Raw genomic sequence first — 22,668 nt, 5'->3', positions numbered from 1 at the left:
CATGACCACTGGCCCATCCTGGGGAGAGCAAAGCCACAGTCCATACAGTCCATACAGTGGGTGGCCTGCCCACTGGGCCATCCTGGGGAGAGCAAAGCCACAGTCCATACAGTCCATACAGTGGGTGGCCTGCCCACTGGGCCATCCTGGGGAGAGCAAAGCCACAGTCCATACAGTCCATACAGTGGGTGGCCTGCCCACTGGGCCATCCTGGGGAGAGCAAAGCCACAGTCCAAACAGTCCATAACAGACTCCACTGCCACTGGAGGAGGCATGTTGGCCAGAGGACATCCTGCAGCCCTGCCCGAGACAGATCCTGCCCTGCCACGTCTGCCAAAGGGCCAGCGGTTCTTGCCTTGAAGGGCCCAGTTCAGCGCTTCTTGCCTTGAAGGGCCCAGTTCAGCGCTTCTTGCCTTGAAGGGCCCAGTTCAGCGGGTCTTGCCTTGAAGGGCCCAGTTCAGCGGTTCTTGAGACGGCGGTCCCCAGCGGAGCGGTGCTTGAGACGGCGGGGCCCAGTTCAGCGGTTCTTGAGACGGCGGGGCCCAGTTCAGCGGTGCTTGAGACGGCGGGGCCCAGTTCAGCGGTGCTTGAGACGGCGGGGCCCAGTTCAGCGGTGCTTGAGACGGCGGGGCCCAGTTCAGCGGTTCTTGAGACGGCGGGCCCAGTTCAGCGGTTCTTGAGACGGCAGTCCCCAGCGGAGCGGTGCTGGAGACGGCGGGGCCCAGTTCAGCGGTTCTTGAGACGGCGGTCCCCAGCGGAGCTGTGCTGGAGACGGCGGGGCCCAGTTCAGCGGTGCTTGAGACGGCGGGGCCCAGTTCAGCGGTGCTTGAGACGGCGGGGCCCAGTTCAGCGGTTCTTGAGACGGCGGGGCCCAGTTCAGCGGTGCTTGAGACGGCGGGGCCCAGTTCAGCGGTGCTTGAGACGGCGGGGCCCAGTTCAGCGGTGCTTGAGACGGCGGTCCCCAGCGGAGCTGTGCTGGAGACGGCGGGGCCCAGTTCAGCGGTGCTTGAGACGGCGGGGCCCAGTTCAGCGGTTCTTGAGACGGCGGGGCCCAGTTCAGCGGTTCTTGAGACGGCGGCCGGTCTATGGCCAACTGCTCATTGCCTGGTGGTGCCCTCCTGGGCAGCGGGGATGGTGCTCCTTCAATGCCCACCTGGGCTGTGGGTGGTGGGGCCCTCCTGGCCAGCTGGGCTGGGTCCTCCCTGGCCAGCGGCTATGGGGGTGGTGGGCTCCTCCTGGGCAGCAGGCCTGCAGCCTGACCTCTCCGACTTGCTGCCCTTGCCCTCCTTAGTCGGGAGTCTGTGGCCCTTTCCTCCCTTTGGAGCTGTGGCTGGTGACTGTGTCTGGGTGGTGTCCGGGGGGGATGTAGAAGCCGGGCTCCTGCGGCGCCCCTTCCGCCTTCTGCTCCTCTTCCCAGGGGGTGGGCTGGCTGTCCCCTTGCTGCTGGGCGAAGATCCAGACATGCGGGCTGGTGGGCTCCAATACCCCTGCACCCTTGTCAAGGGGGCTGCAGGGCTGGTGGTGGCTGAGGTGCTCTTCTTACCCCGACGAGAAGGAGGGGGGGGCTCAGGGTCAGGAAAGAAGTTAGCAGTGGCGAGGAAGAGTTTCTTGGGACAATGGAGAGTGGTAGGTACAGTGGGAATGGGAGTGGAGGGAGAGGATGTGGTTGTAGGTGAGTCACGTTTGCTGTCTTTGGGTGCAGGTGCAGGAGGGATAGGCTGTCGTGAGGTGGATGGCTGTTGGGTGGGTGGGTGGCTGCGTTTGTGTGGTGTGGAAGAGGGGGTGACAGACACAGTGGGAGAGGACACAGGGGACGTGTAAATGGCAGTGGGGGTGGTGACTGCACGTGTGCGGACTGGACTGGAGGGTGTGCTGGTGATGGAAACACTGGCTGATGGTGAGGTGAATGGAGGTGTGAGTGTAGACGTCACAGGGAGGGAGGAGGGATACGAGGAGGTGGGGGTCACAGAGGTGGTAGTGACTGTTGGCATGTCTGCATCGGAATGTTGCGTGTGTGAATGTCTGCGTGATCTGTGGTGCTTATGTTTGGATGAGCTTCTCTTGGGTGTTGAGGTGTGTGCAGGCTGGTCTGATGGTGTGGGTGGGACAGGCAGAGGAACAGGAGACTGGGAGGAGGGAGTTAGTAGAGGGAGGCAGGAGACAGGGACAATGGCTGCCGTCAGTGCTGAGGCCAGAGCCTGGAACGATCGCTGATGGGCAGCCTGACCCGAATGAATGCCCTCCAGGTACGCATTGCTGCGATGAACCTCCCTCTCCACCCCCTGGATGGCATTCAAAAGGGTAGTCTGCCCAACAATGAGCGTCCTCACGAGGTCAATGAGCTCCGCACTGAGGGCAGCGGGGGTAACAGGGGCAGGGCCTGAGGTGCCTGGGGCGAAGGAGATGCCCGGCTTCCTGGCAGAGCGGGCACGGGGCGAACGCTGAGGGGCTGCTGGGAGGGCGGAGATGGTGCGCTGGGTGGCGGCTGTACCTGTAATGGCGGGGGGCACGGATGGTGCCACCCCCGCAAGGGAGCTCCCTTCCGAGGACGTGTCCGTGTCGCTGCAGGGTCCAGTCGTCCCCGTTGTGGAGCTCCCCTCGCCCTCCGTCTCACTGGTCCAGTCAGACTCTGTGGCATGGCCCTCCTGGGCCATGTGAGATGCAGCTCCCTCCTGCCCCGATGCCACTTCTCCTCCGCCTGATGATGCTGATGCACACAAGCACAGAAAGACAAACAAAAAGGGGGGGGGAGAGAGAAATAAAGGGATATTGAGTACATGGATCTCCGGTACAGTTAGCGGACATGACAGACACAGATGCCCCCTGCACTAAGTTGCGCACTTGGGGTCCGCTACGCATTCCGTGGAACATGCCCTACACGCCTAGAGTTGACAACTGCACCCATGGATGACACGGCCCAGGGATGGCTGTACTGACACACTACTGAGGGTGGTGGCTGGGGACACAGGGGCTTACGGGGGTGCCCAGCCTACAGATATCGCCCTGGCCTAGGGGGACCCACAGCCCTCCTCCCCCACCCAGACACCTCCACTGCGCGACAACAGAGTAGATAATGCTTGGACTCACCCCCTTGTGTCTGCTGTGCTGCCCTCACGCGCCCATCCAAATCAGGGTAGGCCACCGCCAGGATCCGGAACATCAGGGGGGTCAGTTGACGGCAGGCACCCCGCCTACGTTGGGAGGCCATCCCCAGCAGAGACTCAGCGGTCTTCTTGGTCCCGCGGCGGATGTCCTCCCACCTCTTGCGGCAGTGGGTGCCCCGTCGATGGTGGACCCCCAGGGTCCGGACTTCCTTGGCGATGGCACGCCAAATCCCGATCTTCTCATGGGCGCGGACCTATGTGACACGTACAGGGAGGGAGAAATACCACGTTCAAGTTTGTCTGCATTTTCGTTGCCAGTGGCCCAACGCCCCCCATCCCCGCCAGGCCCCCGCCATGCCCCCCGTCAGCCCCAACATGCCCCCCATCCCCGCCAGGCCCCCCGCCATGCCCCCCGCCAGCCCCAACATGCCCCCCATCCCCGCCAGGCCCCCCGCCAGGCCCCCCGCCAGGCCCAACATGCCCCCCATCCCCGCCAGGCCCCCCGCCATGCCCCCCGCCAGCCCCAACATGCCCCCCATCCCCGCCAGGCCCCCCGCCAGGCCCCCCGCCAGGCCCAACATGCCCCCCATCCCCGCCAGGCCCCCCGCCATGCCCCCCGCCAGCCCCAACATGCCCCCCATCCCCGCCAGGCCCCCCGCCAGGCCCCCCGCCAGGCCCAACATGCCCCCCATCCCCGCCAGGCTCCCCGCCATGCCCCCCGCCAGCCCCAACATGCCCCCCATCCCCGCCAGGCCCCCCGCCATGCCCCCCGCCAGCCCCAACATGCCCCCCATCCCCGCCAGGCCCCCCGCCATGCCCCCCGCCAGGCCCAACATGCCCCCCCATCCCCGCCAGGCCCCCCGCCAGGCCCCCCGCCAGGCCCCCCGCCAGGCCCAACATGCCCCCCATCCCTGCCAGGCCCCCCGCCATGCCCCCCGCCAGCCCCAACATGCCCCCCATCCCCGCCAGGCCCCCCGCCATGCCCCCCGCCAGGCCCAACATGCCCCCCCATCCCCGCCAGGCCCCCCGCCAGGCCCAACATGCCCCCCATCCCCGCCAGGCCCCCCGCCATGCCCCCCGCCAGCCCCAACATGCCCCCCATCCCCGCCAGGCCCCCCGCCATGCCCCCCGCCAGCCCCAACATGCCCCCCATCCCCGCCAGGCCCCCCGCCATGCCCCCCGCCAGGCCCAACATGCCCCCCCATCCCCGCCAGGCCCCCCGCCAGGCCCCCAAGCCAGCCAGTGGCCCCAAATCCATATTGAATTAAACTCACTTGTTGGTCTGGAGGACCGTAGAGTAGCGCATACTGGGGGAGGACCCCATCCACAAGTTTCTCCAACTCCTCTCCAGTGAAGGCAGGGGCCCTTTCCCCAGTCGCAGCAGCCATTGTCCCTTCCAGACCGAGGTCACAGCAACACTTGCAGTATAGGTCCTCTCCTGTGAAAGTTCAAGTCGCAAGTGGATAAGTAGATAGAAAATGGCGGTCACGTCCGCGGCGGTGCGTACCGCGGCGGTGCGTACCGCCGGCGCCCTTCGCCATTGGCTCCTGAAACCCATAGGCTTGAATGTTAACCAATGCGGCTTCGCGCCGCGGTCTTCGACCGCTGACCGCCGCGGTGTGCCACGCCAGCGCATTGACCTCACATCCCATTGTCACACTTCACAGGTCAGGCAGCCGCCATTTCGAGGGTCCACATGGCTCAATTTCAACTGCGTCACACAGGCCTAGGCCTTGCATAGCCACTCAGACACGCCATTCACTGCATAGAGAATCGTATACTGTGCTAGCTGTGAGTACGTACCTGTGGGTTGCTTGACTGTGTGCTCCATGTTGTCCTTCCTAGGCACCGTCCGCTGGGTTTGGCGAGGAGACGGATGAATCCTCGCGTGTACCGACCGCTGGTGGACCTGTCGACAATGGAAGAACGCCACATTATCCTGACCTACCGTCTTGACCGTGCCACTATACATGAACTGTGTGCCCAGCTGGAGCCCGACCTGATGTCCCCCATCCGCCAACCCACAGGGATTCCCCCTCTGGTGCAGGTCCTGTCAGTACTCCATTTCTTGGCAAGTGGGTCATTTCAGACAACAGTGGGAATTGCTTCTGGGATGTCTCAGCCCATGTTTTCGAAGGTGTTATCCAGAGTGTTGTCTGCCCTGATGAAATACGTGAGGAGCTACATCATTTTCCCTGAGGTGGGCGAATTGGCTACAGTGAAGGGTGATTTCTACACCCTTGGACATATTCCCAACGTCATTGGTGCCATTGATGGGACCCATGTGGCTTTGGTTCCCCCAAGAGACAGGGAGCAGGTGTACAGGAACAGAAAAAGTTACCATTCCATGAACATCCAGGTGGTGTGTTTGGCTGACCAGTACATCTCGCATGTAAATGCCAAATTCCCAGGGTCAGTGCATGACGCCTACATCCTGAGGAATAGCAGCATCCCTTACGTGATGGAACAGCTAGAGAGACACCGTGTATGGCTATTGGGGGACTCTGGGTACCCCAACCTGTCGTGGCTACTGACCCCAGTAAGGAATCCCCGGACCAGGGCAGAGGAACGGTACAATGAGGCCCATGGGCGTACTAGGAGGGTGATCGAACGCACCTTTGGCCTCCTAAAGGCCAGGTTTAGGTGCCTGCATATGACAGGTGGATCCCTAATGTACTCACCTAAGAAGGTGTGTCACATCATCGTGGCCTGCTGCATGCTTCACAACCTGGCTTTGCGCCGCCAGGTGCCTTTCCTGCAGGAGGATGGTCGAGACAGTGGTGTTGTAGCAGCGGTGGAACCTGTGGAGAGTGACGAGGAGGAAGACGACGGTGCTGAAACAGACAACAGGGACAGAATCATTGAACAGTACTTCCAATAGGACACAGGTAACAATTCAAAGATAATTTAGTAAATCTGAACTACTCTCCTGCATCTCTGCTGCCTGTCTATTTGCCCCAGTGTATGATGACTGAGTTGTGGCTTTTCCCTCCCTATTTCAGATCTGGGGTCCCCACTACGAGTCCTGTGCTTCGTTTCCCCATGGACTACAGCTTTGTGGCAGCTGTTTGTTGACTTCACTATGTACAAGGACATATTTGCACTGTCATGTCAATTACAATATTTTGAAAACACAGCCAGACTCCAGATAGTTTTGTGCAAAATAGGTGTTTATTTCAGTGCTCAAAATGGGATGGGTGGTTTCAAGTGGGTGGGGGCTATGGTGAAGGAATGTCCATGGCAGAGTCCAGAGTAACAGTCACACAGGTGCATTGTCCAGAGGCCTGTGGAGAGATGGAGCATGGGCAGTTCAAGGATGGACAGGGTGACAATGTGGGACAGTGGGATGACATCAGGTGGTATCCTTTGCTGGCGGGGGTCTTGACATCCTACTCTGTCTTCTTGCGAGACCTCAGGGCCCTCTTGCGGGGTAGTTCTTCTCCTGCAGGAGGTGGGGGTCTGGTGGGCTGCTGTTGTACGGGGGCCTCCTGTCCACTAGCGCCGGCGGAGGTGGTTGGCTGTTCTTGGTCCAGGCTAGTGGCAGGGGCCCTTTGTTGTTGTTGAGTGTCCGTCCTGGTGTTGATGAGGTCCTGCAGCAGCCCTACCATGGTAACCAGGGTGGAGGTGAGGGCTCTGATGTCCTCCCTGTACCCCCGATAGTGTTCCTCCTGCAGTACCTGGATCTCCTGGAACCGGGCCAGTACCGTCGCCATCGTCTCCTGGGAGCGGTTGTATGCTCCCATGATGGTGGTGAGGGCCTCGTGGAGAGTGGGTTCCCTGGGCCCGTCCCCCCCCTGTCGCACAGCTGCCCTCCGAGTTGCCCTGTTTCCCTGGGCCTCTGCCCCCTGGCCGGTGTGCCCACTACCACTGCCCCCAGGTCCCTGTTGTTGTTGGGGTGGTGGGTTATCCTGGGTGCCCTGTAGTGGTAGACACACCGCAGATTGACGCGCCCTGGAGACAGAGGCATGGGCCCGCTGGGTGGGAGCTGTGCTGGTGTTCCCAGAGGGGTTTGGGTCTGTAGTGGCCTGTGCCTGTGTGAGGGGAACCGACTGTCCAGAGGTCCCCGATGGTCCGGGCTGGTCATCAGTGTCCAGGTCGACAGAGCTGCTGTCATCGCTGACGGCCTCTTGGGTGGGGGGTGTGGAGAATTCTGGGCCCTCCGCGGCGGTGTGTTGACGGTCGAGTCCTGCAGGGGTATAGAGGTATGGTTATAGTTTCAATGTGTGGCATATTGGTGTATCTGTGGGTTCCCGTGTCCCCAAGTGCTGGCATTCGTGTGTGGGGGCTTTGGTGAGGGTGGCTTGTGGGGGGGATGTGTATATGCATTGGGCATGCTTTGGTGATGGGTGTCCATGCTTAGTGGACGCATGCAGGCCTAGGTTTTGGGATGTGTGGGTTGTGATGGTGAGACATTGGCAGGGAATAGGTGTGCTGGGGATGGGGGTGAGGATGGTGGTGGGGGTGAGGATGGTGGTGGGGGTGAGGGTGGGGGTGAGGATGGGGGTGGGGGTGAGGGTGGGGGTTCGAGGATGGGGGTGAGGGTTGGGGTATGATTTGGCATGCAGGTGGGGGGGAAGCAGTAGTGAAGCTTCAACTTACCAGTATCCATTCCTCCGCCGACTCCTGCGAGGCCGTCAGGATGCAGGATGTTCAAGACTTCCTCCTCCCATGTTGTAAATTGTGGGGGTTGAGGTGGGGGTCCTCCGCCAGTCTTCTGCACGGCGATGTTGTGCCTGGATACCATGGAACGCACCTTCCCCCGTAGGTCGTTCCATCGCTTCCTGATGTCTTCCCGATTTCTGGGGTGCTGTCCCACAGCGTTGACCCTGTCGACAATCCTCTGCCATAGCTCCGTCCTCCGGGCAATGCTGGTGTATTGGATCTGTGTGCCGAACAGCTGGGGCTCTACCCGAACGATTTCCTCCACCATGACCCTGAGTTCTTCGTCTGAGAAGCGGGGGTGTCTTTGGGGTGCCATGGGGTGGTGTGTATGATGTGTGGGGTGGAGTATGTGTAGTTAAGTGTGTTGAGTGTGGTGGTGTGTGTTGTTTTGTGTGTGGATATTGTGTGGGTGATGGTGTTGAGTGGCTGTGGCTGCTAGTTTGTGGATGGTGGTGTCTCGCTCTGGCCTTCTTTCTGAATTTTTGGTCGTAGGGGTTTGTGGGTGATGTGGGTGTGTGTTTTATATTGTATTGTGTGTGTGGGAGTGGTGTGTGTATGTGTATCAGGTGTGTGGAATTCAAATCGGCCAATGTGGCTGAGTTTTGTTCGTTTGTGTGTATTCTGACCGCGGCGGTGTGTCCCGCCAATGGAAAACCGCGTTTGAAAGACCGCCGCGTGGATTCGTGGGTCGTAATGGCATGGGCGTATTTCTGTTGGCGTGACGGTGGAGGTTTTGTCACCTCCACTTTTCCGCCGACCGCTGGTCTGGCGGTCTGTTGTGGCTGTCGGATTTTCGGAGGTTTGGCTGCTGCGGGTCAGAATGACCGTGGCGGGTTTCCGCGACCGCGGCGGGATTATGGAGGATTTCTGACCGGCGGTAGGCGCCTTTTACCGCCGAGGTCAGAATGACCACCTATATCTCAAGACATCCTAGGACATTCCCCAGAACGAAACACTCGCTAGCTGAGGAATATATCAACTTTGTCATTTATCATGCGAGACCATCTGCTTTCCCACTTGAAGTCATCATTGAAGCCATTGTAGAGAATGCCACGCTCAAAGATATGGCACATTGCCTTCAAACAAACTTGTAGAGACACCTGGAGGGACATCAGATTAACAAAAGAATCGACATCTAAAAATCGTCCCCTTTCCGACACATCAAAGAAGAACTGACAGTTGCTGGCAATGGCTTGCTATTAAGAGACAAACAGATTGGCATCCCTAAGGAAGCTACGACACAGAGTGGTAAACCTTTCACATGAAAGGCACAGACACATGGTAGCCATAAAAAGGGTAGTACAAGAAAGAGTTTGGTTCCCTTCTCTTGACTTGATGGTTGAAACCACGCTCCATGGTTGCCCTCAACCTCAGCTAATCGCCCGAGAAGAGTCACCCCCACCAATGCAAATGTCAAAATTGACAGAAGATGTATGGCACCATGTCACAGTTAACACCTTTGGGCCTCTACAGTCAAATGCAGTGGCAAATGCTTCATCATCATCATCATAATGGTTAAATATTCCAGATTTCCAATTACCCAGCGAGTGTCATCCACTAAAGCAGCTCTCATCATTCCGATAATGGATTAAACATTTGCAGTGTGGGGAATTCCCAAAGTGGTCAAACTGGACAATGATCCTCCATTTAGCGAACATGAATTTGCTGAATTTGCCAAACACCTCAACTTAAGCACATGATCACTCCAATGTTGCCTCAAGCCAATCGGATGGCCGAGAGATTTATGGCACAATGAAAGAACAACATACAACAAGCAAAACTAACAAGGCTTGATATACAGGTGGTCCTGAATGAAGTGCTGCAGGCCTATTGGACCACGCCTCCCATCACTACTGGAAAATGCCCCGCCACTCTGATGTTAGGTCAAACTGTATGCATGAGAATCACCTCCTTGGAAAAACCAGCAAGTTGCCAGAACAAGAAAGCCAAAATTAATGAATATGCAGACACTCGCCGGAAGACAAGAACATCTACTATCCAGGAAGGAGACTGTGTGTTAGTCAGACAAGATTAAAAAAAAATGTGAGACAGCCGATACTATGAACACCCACTGCAAGTAACTAGCATTAAGGGCACCATGGTCACTGCGACCTCTGACGACAAGAGAGTAAAATGGAACATTTCTCACTTAAGGAAGTACAATCCAAGAACCATGGAAGTCGTAAACATCTTAGACGATGATATCTTACATTCAAGGACCAGCCAGCAGTCAAGGATCTCACTTCTCTGTTTCGACAGAACTGACAGAACAGAGGCCCTCATTATGACCCTGGCGGTGTTGCACCGCCAGGGCCAACGGGGGCGGGAGCACCGCCGACAGGCCGGCGGTGCTCCCTTGGGCATTCTGACCGCGGTGCTTTGGCCGCGGTCAGAAATGGAAAACCGGCGGTCTCCCGCCGGTTTTCCGTTGCCCATTTGAATCCCCCATGGCGGCGCAGCTCGTTGCGCCGCCATGGGGGATTCTGACACCCCCTACCGCCATCCTGTTCCTGGCGGTTCGCCCGCCAGGAACAGGATGGCGGTAGGGGGTGTTGCGGGGCCCCTGGGGGCCCCTGCAGTGCCCATGCCAATGGCATGGGCACTGCAGGGGCCCCCGTAAGAGGGCCCCGCTAGTATTTCACTGTCTGCATAGCAGACAGTGAAATACGCGACGGGTGCAACAGCACCCGTCGCACCTTCCCACTCCGCCGGCTCGATTACGAGCCGGCATCCTTGTGGGAAGGGAGTTTTTCCCTGGGCTGGCGGGCGGTCTTTTGGCGACCGCCCGCCAGCCCAGGGAAAAACCTAGAATACCCTCCGCGGTCTTTCGACCGCGGAGCGGTATTTCGGAGGGGGAAGTCTGGCGGGCGGCCTCTGCCGCCCGCCAGACTTAGAATGACCCCCAGAGTCTCTTACGCCGATCACGGTGGACAGACTCATCGCTTTAAGTAGGGGGGAGATGTAATATCATTAAATACACATGTCAACAGACCGGGCACTAGGGCCCTGGTGTTGGTGAGAGCCTGGGGAACAAACAAGAAGGAGGAATTGGAAAGAGAGGGTGCTGGACTGAATGGAGGTCAGGGAGAGTATGGTGGGGAATAAGGGTGCCTGTGCTCTGTAGGCATCCAAATAAAAAGATATAACTATAATTCAAGAGTTGTCTGTTTCATTGCTGTGTTCCAGGTATTACAGGTGTTTGCCAGTTAGTGTTATTTACTACCATTTGAATAGCAACATGTATTACAGTACATTTTAATTTTGCTCAACTGGTGAGGGTTTTTGCAAGAATATTGATTAATGCTAACAAAGGCTAACAACATTCTGAGAGTATTAAAGCACCAAAGGATAATTCAGCATGTGATTAGAGGGGCACAAATAACTAATTTACAAATTTAACTGCATTAGGCATTGGTTATACAATTACCTGAAACACAAAATAAGTAATTAGAACTTGTTTTTTGCAGCATGTGGGAAAAGGCCCAAGTTCATGTCCCGCATCGTTGGTGGAAACACATCAGCAGCAGGGCAGTGGCCATGGCAGGCCAGTCTGAACTTCCAAGGTCACCTCCTATGTGGCGGATCACTGATAACATCACAGTGGATTTTAACAGCTGCTCACTGTGTCTATGAGTAAGTGCACTCCAATAATTATTTTGTGTGTTCAGTTGTAGAGCAAATGTAACTGGTTACTTCATTGGTCACTAAAAAAGCAGTTGTTGGAAAGTGGGTTATTGGTAAGGGCAGGTAGGTACTTACACCTAGCAATAGGCCACAACTCCCCCATTTAGGTCCAGTCAGGGCCTCAATAAATTAATCCTGGCTCAACCCTTGGTAGCTTGCCAACGAGCAACAAGGATTAACTTAGGAGACAAAGGCCCCCATTAAGAGTCTGGTGGTTACTAGACTGCCAGACTCGCGGATGGCGGTCCAAACATCATATTTTAACTATGGCGGTCGTGCTGGGGTGGGACCTCCTGCACCACCAAGATCAGAGATCCTGGCAGTCTGGCGGTTGCAGTGGTCCTAATCCGCCAGGGCTGCGCTGCAAGCAGCGCTGCGTTGGGGATTGCGACCTCGTTCTCTGCAAGCCATTTCATGGAGAAATGCACTTGGCATGGGCAGTTCAGGGGTCCCCCTGCCCAGCACCATTGCAATGTGAACATTGCACCCTGCATTCTACAGAATTGCTGCCGGCTTTGATTACGAGCCAGAGACTGTTTCCCGCTAACAAAGGAAACTGTTTCAAAATCCAAAACCAATTTATAGAAATAGAGTATATTGTTATCTTTAATTTGACACCAAAACAAAAATAATCGGATAAGAATAACTGTTTCTTAGTACATAGAAACTGATAGCGCCACTTGGGATTTCTGGTCGCACATCGACCGGGGCAAAGTCAAAGAATGAAGCTGACCGCCATGGAGCCCTGCTCGGCTACAGCAAGCTGGAGGCCTTAGTCAAAATTTTATCCTTGGACTTAGGCCCTCATTAGGAGGCTGAGGGTCAACATTTCAAGTTGTCGGGTCAAGCCAGACCGCCACAACGCCTCCTGGCCCGCCGGTGCAGTTGCACCATCGCGGGTGGCGGTGAGCCCCTTCAGGCCGGCGGCAGCCCTTATGCCATCAGCCACATCACGAGGCTGCACACCGCCACAAAAAGCCTTGCAATCATGTACCTGGCGACAGGAATCTCCATCCCAGTCACCGGCACATGCACCCCCCCACATCCACACACCTGCATGCATCCCCCACACCCCTGCACACATGTACACACTCCCCCACCCCCCTTCATTCACACCCACGCACACCCATTCATACTCACACATCCACATACATGCACGCATTCACTCCCCCTCCTGCCCCCGCTCATGCATACATACCCCAACACCGCATACACGCACTCCCCCAATACTGCATACACACACTCACCCCTCCCTCCAACACCGCATACACGCACTCACCCCCCTCCCCAACACTGCATTCACGCACTCACCTCCCTCCCCACACAACTCCCACACAGACACTCGCCTCCCCCACATTCACACAGACACCCCCACATTCACAACAATTGCACATACGCACTCGTACACGCCCCACAGACACCCCCCTCCCCACTTACCTCATCTGTCGAGGGGGTCGTCCGGGGGGGGGGAACAAGGTCCGGTGCTTCCACCACCGGTACCACCCCGTCATCGGGACACCGCCGGGCCGTATCACTTCTGAGACTTCATGGGCTACCTCTGCTGCTGAAGAGGGTGAACGTCAAGGTGTCTGATGGTGGGGACCATGTAACCAGCATAACAGATCACAGCCCATTCTCAGGGTAGCCAGTTTAAGGCATGCTTGCAGCAGGTAAAATGTACGTAGTCTTTTAGTTATCAACATTTGTAAAGCAAATGCTGGTGGCACAACATAGTGCATTGGGGATAGCTTCATGATATGAAGTCTCTACAACAGTGTCACATTCAGTTTGGTCCACACAAATACTCCAGTTAGTTGTTTCTCTGTGCTCACAAAATAACCCACTTTCAGAAAAGTGCAAGATGGGTAATGTCAGGTTTATAGGACCCAGTGGTATTATTATAATCTTCAAGGTCCTGCAAAGACTCATCAGATTTGTCAGCACATTCCCACAGGCAGGGCACATGTTAGAACAGATCAAGGCAAGTTTTGTTTTTGCTAAGGGGTACTCTGATCAAAGCTATACCCTCCAGAACAAGCATGGGTACATGTGTGCAGATGGAGCATGAAGAAAGATTTATTGTTTGGCAATGTTTCTCAAGAAACAGAAGTAGGATTTACTTTCATATACTGAGCAGCAGTTCTGCTCAAGGACAGGTGCAGTACAGTGTGGGCTTTTGATAACTCTCATTCCATTGTAATGAAGTCTCCCACCAGAAACAAGAGGCTGAGGATTTTGCCAAAAATAACAACCCAGATGCATAGGTGGATCCAGTGTCCAGATAAAGGCCCAGCTGCACACGGTGATCCAAGAGATGTCCCTTACCTCGGATGGAGGTGGTAATGATGAGGGGTTCAAGATGCATCATTGTACAGCCACAAGGGGCAGACAAATAGAGTGGGCCCTAAAGATCCAGCCCACTGGCAGAAGGCAAGGCGGCAATTGGAGGTGAGCTCAGTGGGTAGATGTCTTGAGGAGATTTAGCATGCTGCACTGGTTGGACTTGGTTATGACACTTTACAGTTGTGGTGCTGATGTACAGCACCAGATAGAGCTATGCCAGTGAAGCTGCTGAGTGGACTTACTCTGGTGGAATCAGACATAGATCCACTCTATGTAATGGAGGGACTAGCATTTTTTGGTCAAACAATCAGGTAAGGCATCTTGAACCAAAAAAAGGAAACCCAGTAAGTGAATAAGTTGTCTTTAGTATTGGAGGACAGCATCATCATTCATTTGCAGGTCTAACTTAGCAGCTGAGACTGGTGAAATTAAAACCAAAATCATAGGACGTCTAATACCTATCAAATATGGACTCAATCTGCTTCTCTTAGTTGGTGTGGTCATGATGGACCACAATGCTAACGGTGAGGCATCTGGCCACTTCGGGTTTCAGAATATATTTTTGCTGTCATTCTCCCAACTTTAAGGGTGGTAGGTACAGAGGAAGTGTTGATCAATCCCACAAACTTTGTAAATTTCCTGCATTACAGATTAAGGCGGTCATTCCTACCCTGGCGGTCCGAGACCGCCAAGGTAGGGTACCGCGGATGCACCGCCAACAGGCTGGCGGTGCATCCAGGGCAATTCTGACCGCAGCGGTACAGCCGCGGTCAGAAACGGGAAACTGGCGGTGTCCCGCCAGTTTCCCGCTGCCCTAGGGAATCCTCCATGGCGGCGCTGCTAGCAGCGCCGCCATGGGGATTCCGACCCCCTTACCGCCAGCCTGTTCCTGGCGGTTTTCACCGCCAGAAAGAGGCTGGCAGTAACGGGCGTCATGGGGCCCCCTAACAGGTCCCCACTTAGATTTTCAGTGTCTGCCAAGCGACGGGTGCTACTGCCTTCAACTTCGTACGCCTTCAACTCCGCCGGCTCCAGTCGGAGCCGGCTTCCTCGTTGAAGGCGCTTTCCCGCTGGGCTGGCGGGCGGCCTTCTGGCGGTCGCCCGCCAGCCCAGCGGGAAAGCCAGAATCACCGCGGCGGTCTTTTGACCGCGCAGCGGTGTTCTGGCGGGGGTACTTTGGCGGGCGGCCTCCGCCTCCCGCCAAAGTAGGAATCACCCCCTAAGTGTATTCTTGATTATTCAAGAGGCAACTTGGGATCCCGAATTAGGGAATGAAGTCCTTAAGTAAATGCTTGCCAACCGTAATAACATCTGAAACACTCACCCTGAAAGCATACAAACTAATACCAGTACATAAGAGTAAGAGGTACATTTAGGAATCTACAGGTGCAAAAAGAGGTCCCTAGGAGTAAAGGGAACCATGGGTGTGGTTATAGTCCCTTTCCCATCATTATGGGGGTGACATGTGGTATAGGAGTGGCAATACTTTTGGGCAATCATAGAAAAGAACGGCACAAACCAAAAGTTTGCAGCAGCGTCAATCATGACATCCTTACTGACATGGGGTATTCTATGACACAACTGTGCAAAGTTTAGGGAGTATAAATTTTGGTGTACCCATACACCTAGAGCTGTCGCTCTACATTCCTCACAAGGTATTTTTATAGCTCTGTTTCATCCAATACTGTTTTTCACTTTCAGAGGCTCACTTCTGGAACAGAGACAAATTGGTTAGGGAGATTATAGAAAACAAATCAGTTTGTACAAACTACATAGCAGCATCATTGGTTTGTGACAAGGCAGCTTCCCCAGTAGCTGATTCAGCAAAGGGTATTTCCAGAGGACACTTCAAAATGTGGGTGTTAGTGGGCAGTATATTTTACTACATCTTTAAGACAGTAATAAAGCATTCACTAAACAATTTAGTACATTCAAGATGTGCTGGCAGAAAGTAACTATACTCTCCGCATCCAGAGAAGCCCAAAGCCACGAGTAGCTCCAATCACATACTTGTAGTAAGTAAACCAAGTTACAATCTTTTTTTTTCAATACAGTGCAGATGTGTGTGAGCATAACAAGCTCAGCAACTCGAGCAGCTTGCACATTGAACAGGTGGTGGCTCTCAACAACTTGATATACAGAGCACACAGCATAACACACAAGTAGCATGCCTTTGTCATTTCTGAGGCATAAACCACCAACAAAATACAATAATTCACAGTTTGGTATGGGTGCATCTGTGAGGTCCATATAATGCCTTGTTAAATGTCCAGTTACCACAAGACAGTCATGAGGTTTTCCCTCTACACATGTAGTCATCAGAAATTCTGGGTTCAGGGTAGGGCTGCAGATAAAGGTAATGTGAGAAGCAGATAACAACAGAATTTCATAACGAGACAACATGGCAATGGAAAGATGTTGTACTTTCTTGGTGCGGAGTAGAGCAACAGCATGGGGGATAATGACAGTTAAAGTAGAGTTCAAAAAAAGATTTTCAGAGGTGCCAACAAAATGGGCGGCAGCTGCTAGAGAGTGGAAACATGGAGGAAGTCCAGATGCAATAGGGTTTAAGGCCGAAGAGTAATATAATGCAGCCTTTTTTTGATCCCTATGATCTAGTACCAGTATCCGAAGGGCAAAACCATTATGTTCATGACAATCCACAGTGAAGGATATGCATAGCCAGGGAGCCAGCCCCAAGGCAGGCACAGAGGGAATGCCTAGTTTTAGCTGTACAAATGTTTTTTTCAGCTTCAGAGATGGATTTTTTGACATAATTTTGTTGGGGCATTGACATTGTGGCATACCCCAGGATCCACTGTCAAGGGTACCTGGCCATACCCAAGAATGTTCATTCCCAGGATGTGGTCACTGGACAGGGGCAACTTACAGATGACTTCAATACATGATAGTGACAAATGGAATTCTCCGGCAGAGATTTCATGATCAAAATAAATCACCTGATTTCTGCAAATTGAAGTTGTCCTTTCGAGGCCTTGTGCCTTTTCTTAGCCAACTCAGTGAGGAGTGAGCTAAAGTAACTGTGTCAACAATAAATCATAAGCATATTGTACTTTTGCAGAGCCCCCAGGAAAGAACAATGTGTCCAAATCTTTATATGAAGCTTTTAAAAAGCTTGATGGAGACTGTGTAAATCCTTGTGGAAACCTATGCCATGAACATTGGGATTGCCCAACCAAAGAGGAATTGACTCTCTTTGTGCATGGGTATCGAGAAAACGGTGGAATAGATATAGACTACAGTAACCATTGGGCATTTGTGGGGAATGCTAGAACGGATGGAAGCATGTTTTAGGACCACTGGGAAACTCTAAATAATCACATTATTGATGGCTCGTAAATATTGGTTAAATCTGTGGATATTGGTATTTCCTGTTTTCTTCATGGGGATAATCAGATTATTAAATCTGCTAAAAATCTGTAACAAAGTTTCATGTTTTATTAAGTCAGCCTGCTTATGTTTCAGGTGGTACTGAGGAATCTGTGACAGATACTTCTTAGGTTTGAGCTTTATTTTCACACACTCCATGGAAGCAATGCACCTTACATCATTCATCCCTGTGGAGCACAATATGGATGGTATCTCAGGAAGTAAATCAGTTAGATCCTTGGAAAGTTCTGTACTACGTGCACCAGCCTGACAATTTGTTTCACAGAGTAAAGAAAACACCTTGTTCTCACTGTGCTGGGGTATGTTGACTCCATCGGTTGTACAGCACAAAATGTAACTGAGTGTGCAGTAGATGTCCTGACTCAATAAATTGTGTGGTGAGGAAGGAATTAACAGGAAATCATGCTTATCTGTAAGTGGCCTGCATTGGAATCCATTAGGCAAGTAGTGCATGTATCATTTATCATACAATTGAAAGAGGAACTTTTATGATCCACAGAAATCAGAGTACTCAGGGCACAGTCGACAATCCTCAAGCTGTCCCCGCATTTGCTCCCCCCTTCACAGTCTGCTGCATGTTCTACAGTTTCAAAGGCAGCTTAGATTGAACATTTGTTTTCTGTTTCTCGTGTGAAGCTATGCAAAGATTTGCAATCATCACTAAATCAGCCAGTTTCTTCATTTCCAATCAGTACAATGGTCATCATTGACTTCTCACATTTGGCAACATTCTCTGCATAAAGATAGCACCTACAGCTTCCTGAGCCATCTCTATCGGATAGTCAATGTACAAATATCAGACATATCTTTAAGCCTGTCTAGATAATCTTCTTGTAATTTGACTTATTTTTTCTCAATTTGAAAACTTAGTCCAATCATTTCTCACCAAGAACATGCCTGTAAGAGCATTCAACAATGTATCATTTGCCGTATTCAGGGCACCATGATTTTTTAGGGACCTGTCCTCACAAGGCTAATTTTGCAACTAATTGGTCTCTCACTTCACTAGGGACCACAAAAGGTAACAATTGATTCACATCAGCTCAATCTGATTTTTAAACTTCAAACACACGTTGCAGTTATGTTTTTTAATGCTCATTAAATCAGAAGGGGAACATGGATGGTGACTCTACCTCCTGGAGCGAGGTAGTCTCTTAATGGAAGAAGGGTATCAGGAATGGGCGGGGTGGGATCTTTATCAGCTGCATTGCTAGAGTGAGAAAGGGTATTTGTCCTGTCTCTGTGAACATAGCTTTTATCCAGTTGATCTGCTGTTCTTCTTAGACTTTCTCAGGGATTGGTTGGGTTAGGCTCATGGAAATCTCTATGCCCGGCTGGGACTGAATGCACTCTCACTTTAGTTTTCTTCATAATAGAGGAGACTGCATCTTGTTTTATTCTTTGTGTACTTTTGCCTAGTTGTCTACACAGTTGCTCACATCAACTGCACTCTCTTGCACATTACCTCCTTGTGCTCCATCCACTGACAGGCCTCTAGATGCTGCTCCAGTTCCAGGCACACCAGCAGATGAACATCTGGTCCCATATGCCTGGCTGAAGGCAAGACATCCAGCAAATCCTCCTTAGAGAGGTTCTTGCTGTTCTTCACTTAATCTTGTGTTTTAGTGATCTGGTGTAGTACATAGGACAGTGGTGCTGGAACAAATTTCAGGTTAGGAGGTTCTTTCATCAATGTTACATCACTAATATCATAGGGATTATGAAAAATCAAGCATCAAACGAAAAACAATGTTCGCATGAGCTACTCCCAGCCAGCAAGAGTGGTAAGGCTGTAGTATATAGTTGGTGGTGCATTTAGGTGTACACACTGTCACAAATATATTACTAAAACATGGTGTAGTCACACACTGTAATTTGAAGACAACATATTTCCATTGAAATGGCAACTACATTTCAGAGACATACAGTTCTACTGATACAGCTGTATAGCACACAAACATAAATGTGTGAAGATTGGGTTCCAGCGAATATTTGTCATTTGCAACTCATCAAGTATAGTGTCTTGATTTGTTTTGGTCCTATTAACATTTGATTCTGTCACATTTCAAAGTTATAAAAAAGCCCTTGATTTGTGCATTGCTAACTGTTTGATGATTTTAAAATATTTGTAGAGTTCATGTATAGTTATTTAAATGTTGTTTTAGAAAACAACAACATCCTACAGTTTTTCGTTCCAAACCAGCAGTATTGTCACTTAGTTCACTTTAAAACATCCTTGCATTTTAGTCGAAGAAAAGTAAACACCATTTCCGTGTTAAAAGAATAAGCAACAAATTGTCAGAAGACTAGAATGACATTCAACCTCTGTCTTTGAATGCACAGCAAATGTGCAGGATAAAAGATGTAAAGTCATCTTTAATTTTCATTTACCTTCGAAAATCCAGCATAGTTATTTTGGGGGTGCTGTAGCACCATCATAGCCCCTACTTCCAGTGCTTACGAAATAGGGAGGAGGCTGAGCAGGAGGAGCACAAGCCTTAACTCTGTCCCTAAGGTGCCTCACTTGGTATTTCAGTCGCTCCTGAGCCTGTTTCATACCCCAGACTTGGGATTCCTTTTTGTGTTTGCTGGTTTCATCATGCCACTGTAGGAAGACTGGTTATTGTTACAGTTTGTTTTTATTTTTAGGATCTTTCAATTTCTTATGTAAGTTCCCTAATCTTGTTAAATCGAAAATGCCATGTAATAGAAAGGATTTATTCTCATTCTCACTAGTCAGCCTCACCCTCTGTTTCAGAAATTTCTGTATGACTTTACAATGCTTGTGGTGCATAGCATGTGCAGGAGTCTTTTTTGGTGGAGGGTTCACTATGTTTAGATTTATCGGCCCATACACAGTCAAAGAGAGCGTGTCTGCTGGTCTTGTGCCCTCAGCTCATCCCATGAACGGGGATGGAAAGGAAAAGGGAAGCAGGGTAAGGGTTCCATCAGTTTTTTTTCTGACTGATCTTGTGAAGGGGGTAGGAAAGGTATTGTACGCTCACACCCATACCTCTCCTTGTGTTTGGCCGAACTTTGGTTTTGCACTGAGAGAGGCTAGCAATGGAGCTAGGGTGGTTGGATCAGAGGACCTCTTTCTCACACAGATTCATCCTTTAAGGCTCTGTGCTTCGGGTCCTGGTGCTCCTATTTTCTGCAGTTCCCACACTTTTCTAGAACCAGCTTGCTCCAAGCCATAGTAGGCACACACACAGTCTTTGTAATAGGACTCCTATTCCTACCCAGTATCTTTTATCTTGGCGTCTCCTACATGGATGACACCTTCAGTGCACTTTAAAAGTTTACAAACGAAACAATGTATGTAAAGCAAGCGAAACAGTAAACAAGGTTGGACTACCGCTAGATTTTGCTGAACATGATTACACTGTCCAGTTAGGAGTAAGTGGAAGGAACTGGGGATTTGCTCCTGTTGACAGGCCATTAGTAAGTCCTTGGATCCTGCGAATTTAATGTTGAATGTTTTACTGACCAAATTTATTAAAATTGCTCAAACCAAATTTAGGGGCACTGCGAGCGGTGGATAATCATGTTTGAAATTCTCACCCGCTCTTGCCTCATTTGGGTTTGCATCAATTTCGTCAAGCTGCTGAGCTTCAATGTTGCACCATGCTTTGTGATCCTTAATGGTATCTAACTTAGTGATAATTTAATGCGCTAAAGCACTTCAGGGCTTTGAGCACCGTGGGCCTTCGTGTTTATTATGCATCATGTGGGGTTCTGCTCTGTGGCGGTCCGGTCATATTTTAATTGTAGGTTTTATGTTATCATTGTAGGAATGCTTATTATTGAGGCATGTGTATTTAAATTATTGAGTGTTTTTAGTATGTATTTAACATTTGATTGCAACTGTATTACTGGTTGTTTCTTTTTTTGTTTTAATTGTATGGGATGTTATCACCTCTACAATAAACTATTCATTCATTCACTGTCTGGTTAGATCACCAGGTCCGGCTACACCCCATCCACCAAGAAAAATTTCTCCCTTACTTCTGGCACCTGGGATCGTCATGTGGAACCATTCCAGTGCCTGCCAGTAGTTATTTTTGTAAATAAAAACACAATGGTGCCGAAAGCTCTTCTCTGAAACACTCTGTTGCTGCAATGAAATGTGCGAGCGCAGAATCCTGAGGCAGTGTAATCCTAAAGCCATCTCGGGCCTCTTTAATCCTTTTACAGCCACTCCCTGCCCCTTCAGCTCACTTTTGCAGCTTTCTGCTGTCTCCCTTTGTGACGCTTTTGCGTCTTTCCTATATGTGTCTTTTGCTCGCAGTAATTGCCTGATGCAGAAAAATAAGTGTCAGCCTTAAAAAATAAGTTTAAGTGCCCCCCACTGAGAACCACCAGCTCAAATTCAAATTAAACATGGGTGCCTGCCCTGCTCCCCGAGTTAGGACGTTTTCCAGACAAGGTACCAGGGGCCATATGTACGAACACATTTTCCCATTGACACAGAATGAGAAAAACCCTTTGCTACATCTGGCCCCAGGTTCTGTAAAAGGAAACGTGCACTCGGGAAAGCACATAGAAGCCTAACATGTTTAATGCAAAAATAGATAGGAAGCAACAAACTAAGCAAATACAGAAACATCAGATCAACTGACCAGAGCTGCGCCCTCTGGTCAGTTCGGGCAGTAAAATCCATACATTTCACTGCTATGAATCAAAACTGAAGCTCTTCTTGTAGGAAGACTATGAGAATACCTTGTGAGATAGCAACAGTTTTCCACTAATTTCTGCATTTCTCTCTTTCTTGTGTCAAGTGTGTAATGTGGCTACACTTACTAGGACGTGATAGCTAAAATATGCAGCGTACAACACAACAAAAGGAAGTTCGTTTAAAATATATGCAATAATGCTGACTTAAAGCAGGTACAAAGCAAAATTGAAATTGTTAAAACAAAGAGCGTGATACATGTAAAATACTTAAGTGCAAGGTCAAACAGGTTACGACCAAGCTACGATGCTCAAAATACATTATGCGTTTGTTCACAGAACTGTGAATAAAAAGGTTTGCTGAACTGAACCAAACATTCCATCATCGCTGTCTCAGAAGGCGACTCACGCCAATGCATGACTGAATCCATTACAGTGTTTTGGACGAGGCTGTCTGTGATTGGCCAGTTTTGATTCAGGAGGGCTCTGTTGTTTCTCTCTGCAGTTTCTTCTATGCTGCTTCTTGGAGTGTGCAACTCGGTTTGGTGAGCCAACCAGAGACGCAGATCCTGTGGAATCGTGTGGAAAAAATTATATACCACAGCAAATACAAGCCAAACTCGATGAGCAACGACATCGCGTTGATGAAGTTAACGGTTCCCATTGCGTTCAACGGCAAGTAAATGCAGTCTTTCACCTCCGGTTGTAACTTTGCCGTTCACTTGATGATTCTCATTTTTCTTAAAAGCCAAGGTAAGTGGGCCATTGGGCTTGGACTCAGTGTGCACGA

At 51.3% G+C, this 22,668-nt stretch overlaps 1 protein-coding gene across 1 annotated transcript in view; it reads left to right on the top strand.

Moving 5' to 3' along the window:
* TMPRSS3 (transmembrane serine protease 3) overlaps window positions 1-22,668 on the top strand; it is a 179,730-nt gene that overhangs the window by 26,094 nt on the left and 130,968 nt on the right. Inside the window, exons 6-7 of the mRNA XM_069203555.1 lie at window positions 11,234-11,399; window positions 22,384-22,553. Coding sequence (XP_069059656.1) covers window positions 11,234-11,399; window positions 22,384-22,553 — 336 coding nt within the window. The remainder of the gene's footprint in view (window positions 1-11,233; window positions 11,400-22,383; window positions 22,554-22,668) is intronic.

This window comes from Pleurodeles waltl, chromosome 8 (genome assembly GCF_031143425.1).
Source record: "Pleurodeles waltl isolate 20211129_DDA chromosome 8, aPleWal1.hap1.20221129, whole genome shotgun sequence".
Taxonomy (NCBI): domain Eukaryota; kingdom Metazoa; phylum Chordata; class Amphibia; order Caudata; family Salamandridae; genus Pleurodeles; species Pleurodeles waltl.
The sequence above is the reverse complement of the archived record's forward strand: the minus strand, read 5'-3'. Positions and strand labels throughout refer to the sequence as shown.